At 36.6% G+C, this 17,759-nt stretch overlaps 1 protein-coding gene across 2 annotated transcripts in view; it reads left to right on the plus strand.

Moving 5' to 3' along the window:
- The window catches only part of THADA (THADA armadillo repeat containing), a 169,210-nt gene that overhangs the window by 16,263 nt on the left and 135,188 nt on the right, over positions 1-17,759 (plus strand). For both annotated transcript variants that reach the window (XM_040553566.1, XM_040553567.1), the window contains exons 15-22: positions 659-782; positions 2,161-2,309; positions 3,201-3,411; positions 4,768-4,903; positions 5,221-5,357; positions 5,735-5,893; positions 7,053-7,210; positions 12,366-12,475. In XM_040553566.1, the coding sequence (XP_040409500.1) occupies positions 659-782; positions 2,161-2,309; positions 3,201-3,411; positions 4,768-4,903; positions 5,221-5,357; positions 5,735-5,893; positions 7,053-7,210; positions 12,366-12,475 (1,184 nt within the window). The remainder of the gene's footprint in view (positions 1-658; positions 783-2,160; positions 2,310-3,200; positions 3,412-4,767; positions 4,904-5,220; positions 5,358-5,734; positions 5,894-7,052; positions 7,211-12,365; positions 12,476-17,759) is intronic.

Below are 17,759 nucleotides of genomic sequence, written 5' to 3' on the forward strand. Positions count from 1 at the left end.
TCCAGGTTACATTCTGAGGGATTGCTCAGTGAACTGATACAGCAGCAAGCAGGGACTGACTGGAGAGGTATCTCCTAATCCAATCTGAAATCTTCAGGTAAATGTCTTGTGAGCTGCTGGCAATTGAGTCAGAAGTTTTAAATGATGTGCATTACTTTGGTTTGAAATAGAGATCTCCTGAGCTTCTGCTAATTAGCAGAATTAGCTTTCTGCTAATTCTCTGGGATGATCAGTAAGGGAATGAATGACTGAGCTGCAACACAAAGATTTAAGTGTGAACATTTATTTTTTTATTTGTCCCTTTTCTCCTCTTTAAAGGCCCACATAATCAGTTTCTTTGTGTTAAATTGCTTCTTGTCTTGAGTTCTGCTTTGCTGGCTCAACTGCTTTTTAAGGCTTTAATAAAATCATGATCTCTTTATGGGAGTAGGTAAGGGAAACTCTTAAAAAAAAAAATCTGCCTACCTTTATGTGCTCTAGGAAACAAGAAGTTGGTCAGTACTACAAATGTGTAGGCCTCCCATTCCTCCAAATTGAACTGGAAGTTCCTAATTTTGTTGGGTAACACTTAAAGCAGAATGTCCTAAATTCAATTACTTAAACTCCTGTTTGTGGGACAGCAAACAAACTGTCTTAAAATCTCTCCTGTGATCTTTAGGATTTCATGTCATCTGTATGTGACAGACTTTTTGGGGCGCTGTTTCCTGGTTCGTCGCACTCAACCAGATTTTCTGCTCTGGCTATTTTAGGATCGGTAGCTGAAATATTTTCTGTTCCAAAAGGTGAGAGACCTCATTTATAGGGTGTAGGAATGGGAGTTACTGAAGAAGATCGTTTCATGCTGGCTGGTTAATTTCTGTCAAAGTAAAATAGTTATGTTAGGAAATACAATAGAAATGAAGTACTCCCAAACAAGGATAGTATATTTTGATAGCTAATGGAATTTTGAAGTAAATACAACTCTTTATGGTCCGTTGAATGTCTCTCTTAAATCAGGATTTGCATTCATAGTATGTTTTTAGCAAGCTTTTTTCTCTGAATTTTAGCTGTCACAGATGAAGATTTTGGACAAGATTCGGTATATTTAATAACTTCTTCACCTGTTCTAATATCTTAATAATATATTATTTAAAATGTTGAGACAATAAAAACTTAATTGAAAAGACTTGTATATCCTTAAAATATTTTATACTAAATAAGGAATACTTTAATTGAACAACTGGTGATGATCCGCTGCTGCTGTTACTTTAGTTTCTACACCATTATAACAACCCCAATTTGAGAGTTAGAGTCTTAGCATATTGGTGGTTTTGCTAAATCTTGTCTCTGTATCATGTGGCCAACTTAAAGCAAATTTTTGTTAAATTTGAATTATTATTGTTTAAAGAAATTAGGCATGTAAGATAAAACTTGATTTCGAGAGGGAGAAGAAAAGACCTTCTTGGTAGACCTTAATTTCTTAAAACCTGTAATAAATCATTAATATGTTCATTTTTTTATTATGAGTTTGTGGTACGTTGTTGCTGCATTTAATTGTTTAGCAGAAATTTGTACTGGAAATCGTTTATAGCAGCCTTAACATTTCAGAAGCCTGACATTCCTTTTAAAAAGGGAGATTTAGCTGCAGTTGTGTTCCATGCTGGACTATGGAGCACTTGTTTACATCTTAAAATTTCTAGCTTCTTTCTGGCATTAGATCAGTCCTCGGAAATCATGACTCCTAATCTGACTAAATTAGAAGTGAAAAAGCTTAATAACTTTCAGAGGGTTATTCTTATCACCGGGGGGGGGGAGGGGAAACAAACAAAAAAACCCACCAGCAACATGCTGAAGTCTTAAACCCTTTTTGAAAGGGATTATTTTCTAGTTTTAAAGAATTTTTAAGCAAAGCTAAAATAAAGATTATTTTCAAAGCTGAATAAATGAAATTGTTTTTGACAATAAGTTATTTTCTGTATAACTGAGAGTAATTTTTTTATATGGTAACCTTTCTTCAAAAATAAACATGTCATATTAAAGAAATACTTGTTAGTATTGAAATAATGCTTTAGCTAAAATTCCATGTTAGTGTTTCTGTTAGTAGAGTTAAATAAAATGTGGATGCAGTGCTGATTCTGGAAAAAAATACAGTATAACAGTAAAATTGATTTATTCGAACAGGACAGGTGCACGTTTTTAAGTTGGATCAGGAGATTGATTCTACTCGTGTCCAAACTTTGATTCAATGTTTTGCCAGTACTTTCGAAGAAGTAAAAGTCCTAGCGTTTGAGCTTTTGATGAAACTGCGTGATGTTGCATTTAGTTTACAGGTATGTAACAAAAAATAGTTTAAAGAGAATCATCTCATGAAACATGAATGTTCTCTATTGAACTAGGTACTTAAATTGGGTAGAAAACTTAACTCCTGAAAATGAGAAGTTGATCCAAATTGACCTCAGTGGTGTTCATCCCTAGTTTTTCTATATACTTTTTGCACAGTTTTGACCCTTACCTAAGGAGACTTGTTTCACTATTGGATGAGAGAGTTCATGAAGTTTGTTGGGTATGGCTATAAACTGTTTGCTAAGGACGCTTGAATACTAGGAAAGAGTGTGCTCTAGTATCAAAGAAATGGGTAATACAAGCTCCTTAGCTGTGATATCCCTTTGTAAATTACTGAGGTAGTTTGACTTGGTTACTCTTTAATTGTAAGAAATTTAGCTCTGTGTTTATTTTCCTCTCTGATTTGGTCTCAGGATTTCATTTCTGATTCTTTTTTATTTCTCTCAAATTTTCACTTTGACTTGATACTGATTTTTATGATTATTTCATGAAGTACTACTTTTAAATTCAAAATTATAGGTGGACAAACACTGCTTCCTAATAAAACCTGCTTCTCTGTGATGACCATTAGCAGATAAAACACAGTATTTTGAAAACAAACTTCCTCCTGTGACATGCGGTGTGTTTGAATACTGCCTTATAAATCGGTGTTTCCATCTTCAATGTGTATGTAATTGTTTATGTGCTAAATACATACACATTCATATTTTGTGTTTAAGGTGATCAGTGTACAAAATAAGTGTTTTCTTAACAAGTACGTACCAGCAGACTTGCTGAAAAGCACATTCTTGGGTTTCAGGGTGCTACCTAGTTTAGTTAAATCAATATGGCAGCTCAATTAAATGAGTGATACTGTTTTGTTTTGTGTTTTTTTTCAGGATTCTGAAAACATAGATCTACTGTTCCAAGCAGCAGTGGATCTTAGCACAAGTACCAAGCCGTATGATTGTGTCACTGCATCATATTTGTTAAACTTCTTAGTATATCATAAGGAACTGCAGCATATTTGTTTAGGAAAATGGATTGAGCATAGCCCCCAGATGGATGAAAACACATCAGCAAGTACCATGGAAAAGAACACTTTAGCAGGTACGTTTTCAGGGAAATTAAGACACCTGTTTTTATATTTATTTGAAACCTTACTGCTTTTCCTCAAGGCATTTGGTAGGAGGCTTAGTGAGTTAAGAGATGCTTATTTCTAAAAGATTTTGATTTTGCTGTTTTATTTTTATTTGATTTTGCTGTTTAAGAAGCCAGACCTGTTCATGTTGAGGCTATTACACGTTCTCAGAGGATGGATTTCACTGTTTTGGTCGAAGGGAAAGTGACATTGAGGCCCCAGTAGCTAGTTTGTTGAAGATGTGTACATCGAGTTCTGGACAGGACCCCGTTTCCTCTAAGAGCTCACTCACACAGAATGAAGGAAGACATGGTTTGCCTGTATCATGCTTAAGAACTTGGTATTTGCAGTGCTGGCACTTGGAGCTCTGAGTTTGCAGTCCTGTGTGTACATTGTGCAGTGATTAAGCTTTGTTCACATGTGGAATATTCTTGGTGCCTCTGGATGAAAGCTGAGTAGCTCTTGATCCAGAAGATCTGGTAAATTCATTAAACAGACTTCCTCCAGATTTTGTAATTTGCAATAAAACTAAAATCTGTAAGTTCATAATTCGTAATAATGTAATCTTTAGTAAACTCAGGATTGTATGCTTTTTTGTGCCCTTATTGGTTTCTTTACTAATAGGCTTTCTAATGGCTTATTAGTATTTTCTTCATATGCAGTGTAATCATGTTTTTTGAGAAATGTTTATGATTACCATAAATGAAGGAAATGTACGTGTGATCTCATGTCTTCCAGAGCATGTCCTGTTGTTAGTGATCTGCAGTTCATTATTTGGATCTGCAGTTCATTCTGATTCTGACATCAAGGTGCTGCATAGTATAAATGTAAATAAAGCTGGCACATACACCCTTCAAAATTGGGCAGCTTCTTCAGCGGCTAATTAACGATGCAAATATTTAACTGGAAGCTTCTGATATTTAATAATCTGTTGAACTGTTTGTTGTATTAAGCTGCCTCTAAGGGCAAAGTCTGACTTCCAGAATGTGGCAAGTCACCTCTCTTGACTTCACCGTGAGCTGTGGGATTGTCTCTTGAGTTCAGCATCCAGGCTGTGCTTTTCACTGCTGTTGTTTGGTTCAGACAGACTAGATTGAATGTAACAAATGTTGTTGGGTTTCAGTTACCTAAAGTCCAGCAATAGTGTGGTATTTAAATGGACGGAAGAGTGAAGAGTGTAAACAAAGTATTTTATGTACATTTTCCATTAACTCTTGTTTATACAAGTTTTATTCCTATTTCTTCAAAGCAGGTTTGTTTCTTGGAAAGTATACTATGTATTTGTGCGTGTAATTTAAAACTGTACTTTTTTTTTTTAATTTTAGTTATCAAGCTTTTGTTAGTGAATGTTGAAGAAGAAATATTTCAAGCTAAAAAGTCTCTGCTTCAAGCAGCAGCATCGTTCCCAATGTATGGGAGAGTGCATTGTATAACAGGAGCTTTGCAGCAATTACCTTTCAAGTAAGTAAAGCATACTACAAAATAGTAAGTTGTAACTCCATAATTAAGCACACAGCGGAGAGCTGCTCGCTGGAACATAAAAGCATAAGATGTTATTTGTGAGGAAGTCCAGTACCGGTGGCTTATAGCACTCTTACTGGTTTTCCCACTGTTTAGCTAGCTGTTGGATACTTCCTTTGTAAGTATTAAACTCAGGACTTGTCAAACGGTACCTTATTAATAGTTTTCTTAAATACAGTTAGTTGCAAATGTTTCATTTTTTTTCTTTTAAATGTAAAATTACTTTAATCCATGTTTTCTGTTTTTCTTTATAAAAGTAACTTGATGTTGATGACTGAATGGAAGCAAATGGTGGCTAGGCTCATTCTGATGTCATACGAACTCTCTGCTGTAGTATCACCAGTAGTGCAGAGCTCATCACCAGAGGGTCTTATTCCAATGGATAACGATTCAGGTAAACAAACAAAAAGAAGCTGTAAAATCTGAAGCTCATGAAGTTCTCTATTCTTTACAGCAGTTCAGAACTACACCTAGCACTAGTCCTTTTCAGTTTCTTATTTAACTTCTAATAGAGGTCGTCTTGACTTCGGCACTAAAAGGAATAAGTATTTGCAGATTGCGTGGTTGCATCTGTTTCAAAACAGGTGACTGTGCAGCCTAGTTTTCTTTCTTTCTTAATCCTTGCAGTCACCATAGTTTTACATCTATTTTTTTATTTTTTTAACTGCTAAAAGCTTTCTTTTTTACTTACATACCTAAAATTAATTACGTTTGTATAAAGAACTGGAAGCGTAAAAAGTAGCTTAAATATTCTTCTTGTTTAATGTATAGAAATGGCAGATCGGCTGCAGATGATTCTGCATGAGATACAGCCACAGGACACAAACGATTATTTTATGCAAGCAAAAATTTTGAAGGAACACTGCAAAATAGAGTCCGAAAAGCTGGCTGTCCACAAGCCAATGGAAAATATTTGCACAGAAATGAGAGGTAAATCAAACACTGTATTAGTAATTAAATCAAGATATTCCTTACAGAGCAGGCATTTTATGTGGGTGATCAAAGTTGGAAGTTATTTGCTCCGTATAATGTTTCACTTCTTCAATAAATCTGTCAGAAGGTAGTTATTCATAGGCATGGTTTTAAAGACTAATTCAGCTATGTTTCTGGAAGATTGTGGTTAATCTCTCTCAGAGTACAAGTGAAAATGAGTTGTTTTGATACTGGCCTAGACCCTATTGCCTGAACTGCACTGGCCAGGTAATCTTCAACACCTTTTCTATCAAGCAATGCTTTAACACATTTCTTGTTGAAAGGTGTTAGTGTGATTTTGGTCTCCAGTGTACACAAGACTAGTGGGGAATATATTCATGCAATAAAACTTGTTGCGTGGGATCATATAAGCAGAAGCTTCTGTTTGAAAGATTCCAGTGGTAAAATGTTCGATAAAGCAGACAAATAGTAATAAATAGCAGCTATACAATTCCTCTGTTTCTGCTGTTGAATTTCAGACTGTAGTATATTCCTTGTATGCCTGCATAAACTTAGGGAATATCTGTTCATTTAAAATGTAATAATTTATATGAGCTTTTTAAGTTTTAAAAACAAATATTTGATCTTTCTTTCCTCACATATTTTTCCTGTGTACAAAATAGTTTTGGTTGGGCTGTATGTTTTGTTTCATGAGTGTCTGTAAATATGTTAAAATCACATAATGGCCACTAGATGGTGGTGTTGCATTAAAGAAAAATGCATTTGGGTGGTTTGTGAGTATGGGGACATCAGAGTTTTTTAAAAAACAAAAACCCAAACACAAATAACATATAGTGAATGATGGTTTGATGATTGATGCAGAAGTTTGTTGGAGCCTGGCTACAAAGCTGTTGGTGTCTGTGTAGTTCAGTGTGCAGTTGAATGTTGATGTTGACCAAAAGACCTGTAATCTTTAAAACGGCAGTAAAGGTGTATACTGCTGTGCTTTCCAAGCAGAATTAAGTACAGTCATCGTTCCAAGAAGGGAAGTCATTAGGGTTGACAGAACTGACTGATCTTTTGGGCTACCAAGTGTAGAATTGTTTCATAGTCAACTGTATGTTGTGCCTGAGAACCTTAAGTTACACTATTGCATTTGTTGATTTTTATTTTTAAGGTAAAGAAAGGCAAATGTGTGACGTCACAGCTCAAATGGTTCTTGTATGTTGCTGGAGAAGCATGAAGGAAGTCTCCCTGCTATTAGGGACACTGTGTAAGCTTTTGCCTACACAGGCTGCATCTGAACCTTCAGATGGGTTGATTACTGTAGACCAGGTAGGGAAGTACGTTTCATTAAATAAAAAAATCTTCATATTCTTGGTTGGGAAAAAAGAGTTTTCAAAAAAACTATTTGTTTAAATAAACCTACCTTCAGCATGGGAAAAAAAGCATTTTTATTGTCATGTACATGGTTAATGGCTTGGTTTTTTGGGGATAAAATGGTATTCATCATACTTACTGTAGTAACAAATAAGTGAAGAAGTTATTATATATAGCTAACAAACTCAAGAAACATTCTGATTGTTTGGGGTTATTTACAGGTTGTATATTATGTTCAGGAAAATTAATTTTATTTTTATATAAATACAGATACGAATTATACATATATTTTATGCTTTTATGGAGTTGTTAAAAATCTTATGATTTTAACTGACTTGATTTTTAAACAGTCTTCTGTTTCATTTTGAACTGTACAAGTTGGTAATTTGCTTACAGCTCTTCATTAATTGAACTTTATAATCAATAATTCTGAACGAGAAATATGCTGACTAGTCCTAGTCTTGTCTTACATAGGAGATTGAATTATGGATAATTTGTGTGTAATGTGACTCTCTTTTTCCTCCAATGTTTTTGATTTCAGAGATCAGAAATGTTAATATGCCATCTGGGTCTCTTGCAGAATGTTGAGTGCAGTGTTTATAAGAAATTAGATTACCACAGGCATTTATTTGGGAAATATTTTGTGTTTATTAAATTTCTGTTTTTAATTGATGATCTTTTCATTTCCATATGGTTTTGACAAAACCAGTCAGTCTACATTGAAGATTGAAATATGCAAGACATACTATGTTTTAACTTCTTTTCTTTCCAAGACAAAGTAAATAGTTTTTCCTTAAGCGTTACTACTTTCTATCATAAAATAAATAATAGTACAGTGTACAGCAGGTCTTATTTCTTACATTATCTCATGTTGTAGTGCTATGGAAATAACATTAGTATCTTTATCCTTGCATTGTCTCTAGCCTCTGTGTTTTCGTCTGGTTAACAGCTGTGCTTGTATTGTTGCAGGGATCTGGAGGGTAGATGAGAGCAGATACGTGTTTGCACCACTGTGTTCCTTAATCTGCTCCAAGTCAAACAGGAATCGGTATTTTAGCATGAGTCAGCTCTAACTTGTAGCATCTTCATCTTTACGTAGAAAACAGACATTAGCAGTTGCCTTTTCAGAAATGCTGTGGTATTAAACAACATATCCTCTTTTCATATAGCTACCTCATTGGATTCTTTGTGTTTCTGACATCTTCCTGTAAAAACACCATCTATGCTCTAATTTGAAGAATGTTATTTCATAAGAAATCAGTTTGAAATGCTGATTTTCCTCAGGCTAGTAAGGAAATAACTGTTTGGCTGTATGTAAAACAAGTATTAGAGGAAAAGATATGGCCATTTTCACTGTACTTTTTGTAAGTGGCGTTACATTATTGGACAAAAAAAACAGGATTTCATCATAAATGAGTAGAAATGCCAGTACCAGAACTGCTGTGGCTTGAGACTTCCATGAAATGCTTACTTTTTCAGTGCTGAGAGATAAAAGAGTTGGATTTTGATATCTAATCCACATTCAGCTTTCCTTTACAGTTGCCCATCTTTTTCTTTGTTCTGTAAGTGTCTAGAGATTTAAAAACACCAAGTGGTGAAACTCAGGAGAAATCTTGGATCCTATTGCTCCAAGCAACTGGAGCAAAAGCCCCTGCATTTAATCAGGGCTAAATAAGTGTTGAGAAAAATCTGCTGCAAAACCTCCCTTCCTACTCTTGCACCTTTCTTCTTGTTTAGGTCAGTAACTGTGTTAAATTGTACCTTATGGGATTCGCTGTTACTGTCACAATTTATTCACACAGAAGATCACATTACATGTTGAATTTGCACATACTCTTTCCCTTTCTAATTGAGCAAGCAAATGAAAAGAATGTTTTTCATTGCTGGTCCACGTAAAGAAATGGCACAACAGAACCTTGCTTCTTTGTAGTACTGGTGTTAGCCACCAGATTGCGGCTCTAATTCTGCAGTCCTCTTTCTAGCAGTTAAATGTTGTCTCTTGTCGCGTGTACCCATGTTGTAGGAGGCAGCACTTGTTTGATACTTTGCTACTAGGAGGTGGGACAATATTAAATCTGCACCCCTTGTCTTTAGGGGAACCGATTGGGTTTGCATGGCATTTCAGAGCCACACTGTGCATAGACTTTGCACAACGTTTTCAGCTGCTCGCTGTGGAGATGCGTGTACAAAGGAGCCTAGAAATTCTGCATACAACCTGGCAGTTGTCAAAGCCTAGCTCCTGTTGCGATGACTGCTTTGCCTTTACAAACAGGCACAGGACATGCGTAGTATATCTGGGGGAATCTCTCCATTCAAATATGTGCTCTGTCTTCTATTCTTCATCTCACCCAGAAATGGGTGATGTCAAACTCAAAGCTCTGCCTGTGAGGATAATTAATACAAACAGTCTTCCATAGAAGACAAGTCCAAGTAGCAACCAAGTAATCAACCAAATGATACCCAACAAAGACTCTGATGTTGTCCCATGACCTGCAAATCATGAGACAGTGCTCTAAGCCTGGAGGAACTTTGAACTCTTCCTCAAACTCCTATTTATTTCCAAGTAAAGTTTGAAGATAATTTTGGGAGATAAGCTTTCCAGAACTGTGTACCGAAGTGAAAGGAGACAGATGACAGAAGTAAAGGCTTGGTACTGTCCCAGTGCCAGGGGTTCTCCTTGTGTTAGCCCTGACCGTCAGAGATGGCAGATGTGAGCCTTGTGCTGGAGCCCTGACACATGCAGAAGACTTTCAGTATCGGTAGAGCTCTGCACTTGTTAAGTATGTGTGCAGCCAGTGCAAGTGTGGCTCCCATTCTTGCTTCAGAGTTTGTTCTAAAAGGAACAAGTTTGGTTGTTTGTTGTTTTTCTTTGTTTAAAGCAACAACAAAAATCACCAAACCAACAATGAACCAAAACAAAAAACCCACACCAAAAGCCAGCTTCTCTCTAGTTGTTAATGTAGTCTGTCTCATGTAGAGTTGAGCATGGTTGGCAGTAGTTCACCAGCTACCGGTTGTTTCTGTGAGATGCTTTCACACTCCATTGTGGGTTTAAAGCCATCCTCTTCTAATATTTTGGAAAAATATTTCCTAATTCCCTAGGATGGAGTACCACTTAGTGGTATCTATTCACCAGGAAAATAAGATACAGAGGCACAAATGTACCAAGCATTTCTCAAAGCACTTTGAGAATCTGTTGTACCAAATATATGTCTTGAATACGGAGACTTTTAGTTTCAACAGCAAGCACGGCCCTGTAAATTTCATTTCTTATCTTTCTAAGACTAGCCTGTCATACTCTCAATGCTTGGCCAAGGTGATCAAATATATTTAAGGTATTTGCTCCCCACTCCATATTTGAGTATTTTATCTTGGAGTGTTTGTTGCTACGGTCACTCTTTCTTACAGTTGCTGTATTTTCACGATGATGTGGAGAACATGAATTCCTTGATTTGTTCTCCATCCTGGCATTTGGAGAACGGGTTTTATGATGGAGGGAATCTGGATGCTACTCCAGCTATGTGTTCAGTCCTGGAGGAGTAGAAATGCCATGCTTATGCATGCTGTTAGATAAGAACACGTACTTAGCACTGATCCTGAGGCAAGTTCGTATGTCATTTGTGAAAACTGAGTTAGGGCAGTTTTTTCTTCAGACTCTAGCATATGAATGAAAGTGAATACATCAGAGTTCAATTTGATGTAAACTTCTAGTCATTGTAGCTGTTGCAAAAAGCTCAGAAATATAAATAGCGAAGTTGAAAGTTATGTGACAAAAAAATCCCGTACTCTTCTAAAAAAAGAAAGGGTGGTGGTGGAGCAGGGCAGTGATTTGATTTGCATGTGTATGGCTTTCTTGGTTAGGTTTTGTTTATACAGCTGGAGAGTTGGTCTGTCTGTGGGTCAGTTGCTTCTGAAAAAAGGCACTCCTGCTTTTGGGCTAGAAAGCTGAAACCCTGCAGATACATTAAATAGCTTAAAGTCCGCTCAGATAAATAACTGTTTGAGCTCAAATATTTCCAATTAGTGTTTGGTTTATATTAGGTCAGCTTTAGCTGCAGGAAGTAGTATATTTTCTTTTCTCCCATTTTTTTCTCACTATTGCACTCTCATTGTTTGGATAATATGAACTAACAGTAGGGTTGAAAACCATATACAGTTAGGTATGACGTTAACTCCTCTGATGCCTTAATTACTTGTCAGACTATTAAAGTATAACTAGGAGAATAAGAAGAACTTTAGAAGAAGCTTGAAATGGTTTTATACTTGATTTTTATATAAAAGTTTTGAAGAACTTCTTGCTGAAGAACTTACAGGAAATATTCCTGAAGAAAATTTTGCATAAAGTAATGAAATAAGTTACGTATTTTAAACAAATGAAATTGGAAGTTTGATTTAGAACTTGGAAGTTGATGAGAATTAGAATCTTTTTTTCGTAGAATGAGATTATGTGGCATTGTAAACTTCCAACCAGCTTTAAAAACTTGGTGTCTTGATAGAGTGGAAAGTTCAGTTACAACATTTATTTTTTTCAGATTTTTAAATGTAGCTCTCATTACTCCATACATACAATGTCTTTTTTATTTTAAAACTGTTTCTAGTAGTCAAAGGCAATTATGCAGAATCCTGGAACCTTAAGAATAGCTTGTGAAGGTAGATTTGTTTTTGTTTGCCACAATTGTTTTGAAGTTTGAATTTCTTTTCTGATGATTTTTCATAGATACTTGTTTCTGCTGTTAGAATGTAGTGCAGATTTTCTTCGGGATTTTAGCTTAAGAGTGAAGGCAAACAAGGATTTAGAATGCTTCCTCTGAAAATCAGGGTTGTCCCATTCTTTTTTTAAAATCTGAATGTGCTCCTCATGAACGCAGCTGATTTTATGTCCCTTAATTTTTTTGGTCTTCTAAGGATATGACACTTGCCTTTAACCTGAAGAACTGAATGTAATCTTTGTAATCTTCTAAGTGTTTTTTACAAGAGGTCTTTTAATTGCTTTTTGCTTTTGCCATTGGCCTTTTCAATCGGGAAGAATTTCTAGTCTTAGTTGTAGAAGTATTTTGCATATGTAAATAATTTGTCTATATCTAATTCTAAATAACTTTCTTTTTTTAAGGTTAAAAATATTGGGGACTACTTTAAACATCACCTACTGCAGTCAAGGCACAGGGGTGCATTTGAATTGGCATACGCTGGCTTTGTGCAACTTACAGAAATGCTTTCCAGGTAAAAGATGGGCAATTTATTATGTATTAACTTACCATTATGCTTTCAATATAATTTACCAAACTGTGTCATTAGTCTTGAAATTGGCTGTACAAACCGGTCCTTGATTTCATGTGGTTTTTGTTTGAGTTTGGTGTAGACACAATTATGACATCAGTTACATGATGTCTGTGTCTTTGGACAGTCCAGAGATGGTGCTTAGGCATTGAAAGAACATACAGACATTTTATGCCTGTAGCATTTTTCTCCATTTCTGGAGTGTTAATTTACGGAACAACTCTCAAAAGCTCTTGGGGAAGGTAGGAGTGTAGAATTCTCCCCCCCAGGCTTCTCCTTCCTCTGCTCTTCCTGAAAATGAATGCTAGACGTTTTGTTTTCAGCCAGGAAGTTTTCCTGGAAACTTTTATTACTTGTCATTGGATGAGTTGTGTATATTGACATTTGGAAGACTACCTGACAGTGCATCATAAGATACGATATGCAATCTTTCCAATTTTTTTCCTCCCTCTTGTAATTTTATGCTTTCCTAGAAGAACAAAATAAACAAAACTGTCCTGAGATCTAGGCAAGGGTGCATGTGAATTTCCACTACATGCTTAGTTACCTATTTTCCAGAATAAATACAAGTGTTGGTAATGTTTCTTTGCAACATATAATATTATTTTTTTTAACAAGATGAATCAAATTCTCTAATGACTTTGTGGGTTTGTTTATATTTTAATGTAGTTTTTGGAAAGACCAGTCAAATTTTCAATGTGGACAACATGTGTTTTCACATCAATGCCAGTGTTCCCCTTTTGCCTGAAGTAGGCTGGTTAGAGCCACTGCTCCGTTTCTTTTTTTTTCTTTCTTTGAAGGTGGGGAAGAAAGAGAAGGTGGTAGGTGTGTTTTCATTGTTTGTTTGCTTGTTTTTCAAGTTAAAAATAAATCTGGTGATGGAAACAGTTTTGGTGGTTTTAACACCAACAGAACAGCTGCCTGCCCAGCTTCACTGTGTACCTGAGACAGTTTCCCAGATAGAAATTAGGGTATGGGCTCTAGTAGGGGCATGCCAGCGGGGTGACTGCTTAGCTAGTAGCACTGCTACAGGAAGAAGTGTTTTACACATTATGGCCTTCATTTTGTTATACCAATGAGATACATCACTGACACAACCGAGGGTTATCTGTAGAAGGTATGTTACTTCCTTTTATGCGCTAGCGACCTCTGAGGAGCAATCTCTCGTTTTAAATTGGTTTGTGTAGTTAGTTTGTTGAGAGCCCACACAGTCTTGGTTAACATTTGATTATTTACTTAAGAAGGAAAAAATTACTGAGATATAATACTGTTTTTGCTTATCTTCTTATATCAACATACGTTACGTTTGTGTAGATGTGTTTTTTTCTATACTATGAAGACGTGTTTGAGGAAGCTTTAAGGTGATGCATCAGATGATTGCCCAGTGGCAGCCTTTGTGGCTGACTCCCAGTTAACTTTGCTGCTGGTCTAGAGATTTCGTATGTTCAGTACTGTGAGTATTGAGAGGGCAGCTCCTGCAGAGAGCGAGGCAAAATGTGCCGAGGTAGTTACTGGAAATCTGGACAACAGTTGAGGTACTTCCGTTTATCTAGGCACCTTTCTAGAGAAATGGTTGTATTTTCACATCAATTAGTGAATCTAATTTGAATGGAATACAGAACAGACATTTTATACTTATAATTTTCCAGGTTGATTACAAAGCATTGTTTGCTGTCTGGTGTGTATTTCTGACTGCTGTTTCTAGATAAAACAGTACGCTACGCACTATTTCGTTCAGTCTGAACCTGATGTTGATTCGGGAGGGGGAAAAAAAAAACAATGCTCATCCCAGCAGCAAAAAACATTCCTTTTCAGTGTTTCTCGTGCAGACTTCTGACATAATTGAAGGCTTTCTGTATTGTTAGCTAAATTTGGTTTCATGTGAAACTTGTTTTTTTCCTGAGGCAGAGAGAAGGAGAGAAGTTCAGGTAACAAAACATTATCAAGTTAAGACACTGGCCTTCTCTGTACATACATAGTGATGAATTGAAATCTGTTGTGCCATGAGCTGGTATTTTCATGTCAGGTAGCATTTCCTTGAATGCTTATTAAATGAATACAGCATTCCAAATAAAGTAAGCTCTTAACAGTATGGAATGCATAGAAATAGTTGCTGAATTTTGAAGGATGTTATCCCTAGGTATGTTGGATGTGAATACAAGCATGGATTGATGTGAAAATTACATGATTAAGTTTTAAAGTCTACTTTTGTTTCAAAGGATTTATTCCTCCCATCAGATTGAAGAGAGGCTGGCCATTAGAGTAATACTGAAAACCCCACCCCACCCCTTTACTACCACCAGCCGTTTTGAGGGGAAGAAGGCAGTGAGCCAAACAGGTACAGTCCCACTAGTCTGATCACAGTCAATGTGCAGGACCTAGAACAGACTCTGTAGGAAAGGCAAACTAAACAGGAAATGCTGGAAAACGTTATGAAGTGTGCTCTGAGCTTATAGCAGACCCTGCACGTGGCAGAAAAGTTGCTTTTCTTTGATTTTCTTTTTTTTTTTTTTTTAATTTCTGTAAAAGCTGAGGCAACTAAACTTCAGTCAAGTTCCTGGTATTTTCTCACTGACAAATTGTAGGTTTACAGTGACAAGCTAGAGACAATGTTAGCTCCCTCTCCCCTTTTGTGCTATTGTATTTAATGAAGCACAGTCCACTTAAGGGCAGCTTTATATAATGCTGTAAAATGAAGTGCCAAGCCCAAGATAACTCTGCTTCTTTGTGAGTTACTAAAACATTAAGCAGTGTGCATGTATCATCAGTAAAAGCTTATGATTTAAGTAATTTTCCTCTTCTGAATTAACAGTTTTCTAAAACATTCTTTTGATGATGCATACTGCTTAGTATTTTAAAAGGTATGATATTTCAAGTGGAGCAAGTATTCCTTTGGAAAAATCAATTTTGTAAGAATGAGAGAGTAGCTCTGTGGAAATGTATTTGTTTTAATAAAATAAGGTATTTGCCAGGAAATAGTGGTCTTAAGTATTTGTGTTTAAAATAAAGAAGAAAAAAAGACTGAATTCAGAATAGCCAGTAATTCTTTGGTTTGGTACTCTTGGGACACAAGGGATTCGGGTCAAAGCTTCTTCTCTGAAGTGGGTGAGCTGAGTCGTGCAGCGAATGCAGTTGTGCTGTAGGTCTGTTGAGTGTCCTGGAGTCTTTCCATTTATCCTGTTGGAGCTGTGAGGCTCCGTTCTGCAGATAAGTATGAGCTGGCCTACATCTCTATGTAGCTGACAGTCTTGAAGCATAGGTTCTGGAATCTCTACTAATTTACTGTTGCATCCACAAATACCAGAGGAGGAAACCTTTGTCTGGGGCAGCTGCTAGTCATACACAGCTTAAATATGATGCCCTGCTGAATATAGTTGAACTGAAGACCTGCAGAAACATCCTTGACACTTTGTAATTTTTCTTTCATTAAGACCCAGTGAAAAAATCTAGCGCGAGGATTGGTAGATCCCTTTCCCATGCTTCTAGGAACAACTGCAGATAAACGCGGTGCTTTATTTCAATAGCCAAACATTTGCTTAAAACTATTTTCTGGAATATATGCCATTTTTAACTCTTTAGTCCCTAAATATCAGTTGTTAAAACAACCAAGAGTAGAGTCTCTAGACAGAGCAGTGGTATTCAGACTTGTCTGAGTTAGTGGTCAAAGAAAAATCATTCCTGCACAGAGATTTCTTAGGGAACTGATGAAATCTAACCTCTGTGCTGACAGTCATTTGGATACAAATTGCTGAGTCTGCTCAAAATATGTCAGTTCCCATTCCTCCTTTTCCCTGTTCACATTCCTTCTATTGGTGTGATGCTCCCTCTGTTTAGCCTACTTAATATTGTCTGTCTACCTTCTGAAGACTGTACAATTACAAAACCAGCAACGTTCATATCAAGGAAACGAGCAATCTTCTCTCAGAGGGTATTTTCCTGTCATAGGCCCTGAGAAATTACAGGTGCTCATTTGGTCCAGTAACCTGGTAGGTAGGCAAACTATCCTGGAAGACACCTGACATCTGTTTTAAACTTGGGTCTCTCAGAACCCACGTGAATACCCTCAGCACTTTGTTGTAAATGTTGTTTCGTCTGTTTTGACCTTCTTTTATTTGGGGAAGCTTTTCTGAGAGACCAAATAGAACATAAAGAATTCATGGAAATCTCAAAATTATGGTGTTGCATAACTGTCTGTACTGCTTTGCTTCACTGAAGTTACCAGAGGAAGGTATGGGAAGAACTACATCATGCAGCACAGCATGCTTATTCAGGAATAATGTATTTTGATCATTTCTAAAGAAACGGAGCTTAAATTGAACTCAGTGAACGCAATTTTTATGTCTTATGCAACAAGTAGGGAGTGTGGCATATAGTTTTCTAGTAGACAGTGCAAAAGAAAAATCTTGCTTTGCTTTTACAAATGTTTAATCCAGTATCTGGAAAATTTTTATCTGAATCCAGTCGTTTGCTGTTCTTCTGTACTATTTGTATCGTCGACCTAGGAGTAGACCCCCAATCCTCTGCTGTACACTCTGGTTCTGACTTTATTGTTGCTCTGAAGTGACTGTAATGCAACTCTTTGCCTTTGCTCAGGTCCCTTAGGCTGGTAGGAAGACTTCTTGGAAAATTTAAGTCTTTCATGGGCTTTGGTGAAATGAAGTAGAATTATCGTGAACTTTTTAGTAAAAACATAATCAAAGATGTGAAACAAAGAGTTTAAAATGAAGGGCAGCTGTTCAGAAATCCAAGGAGTTTTGTCCACTGAGGGGAGAAAAACCTGTTCTTGTGTCCTGTGATGCCTGTAGGGCTGTGAAGTACAGTATATAATGAAATGCAATATATAATATTAAGGCACTGCTCAGTTCAAAGGCGTGTTAGTTTTTAACTCTCCATTCATATTTGTCACCATTTCTTTTCCTCTGTGCTTGGTGAAAGAGTGAGCTTGGGGTAATGATAGTGTCTTTCTGAGATTTTTGAGGTCACCCAAGGTTCTCTCTGCTCAGCATTAGTGCTAGAGAAACCTTGAAACAGCAGCTTTGTCAGTGCAGCTGTATCACTTAGAAACTTTTGCTACCTTTAGAGCAGGTGCTATGAAAAGGAGGATGCAAATGGAAGGACTCCATAGTTTGAGAGGAGCTGTTCCTAAAATCAGACTTTCTCTAGGCTGGCTTATACCTTGAACACTCCTGTTTCTGACACTTAGATTCTTGCCTCCTTGTTTGTCTGA

The sequence above is a fragment of the Cygnus olor genome, chromosome 3, assembly GCF_009769625.2.
Source record: "Cygnus olor isolate bCygOlo1 chromosome 3, bCygOlo1.pri.v2, whole genome shotgun sequence".
NCBI lineage: Eukaryota > Metazoa > Chordata > Aves > Anseriformes > Anatidae > Cygnus > Cygnus olor.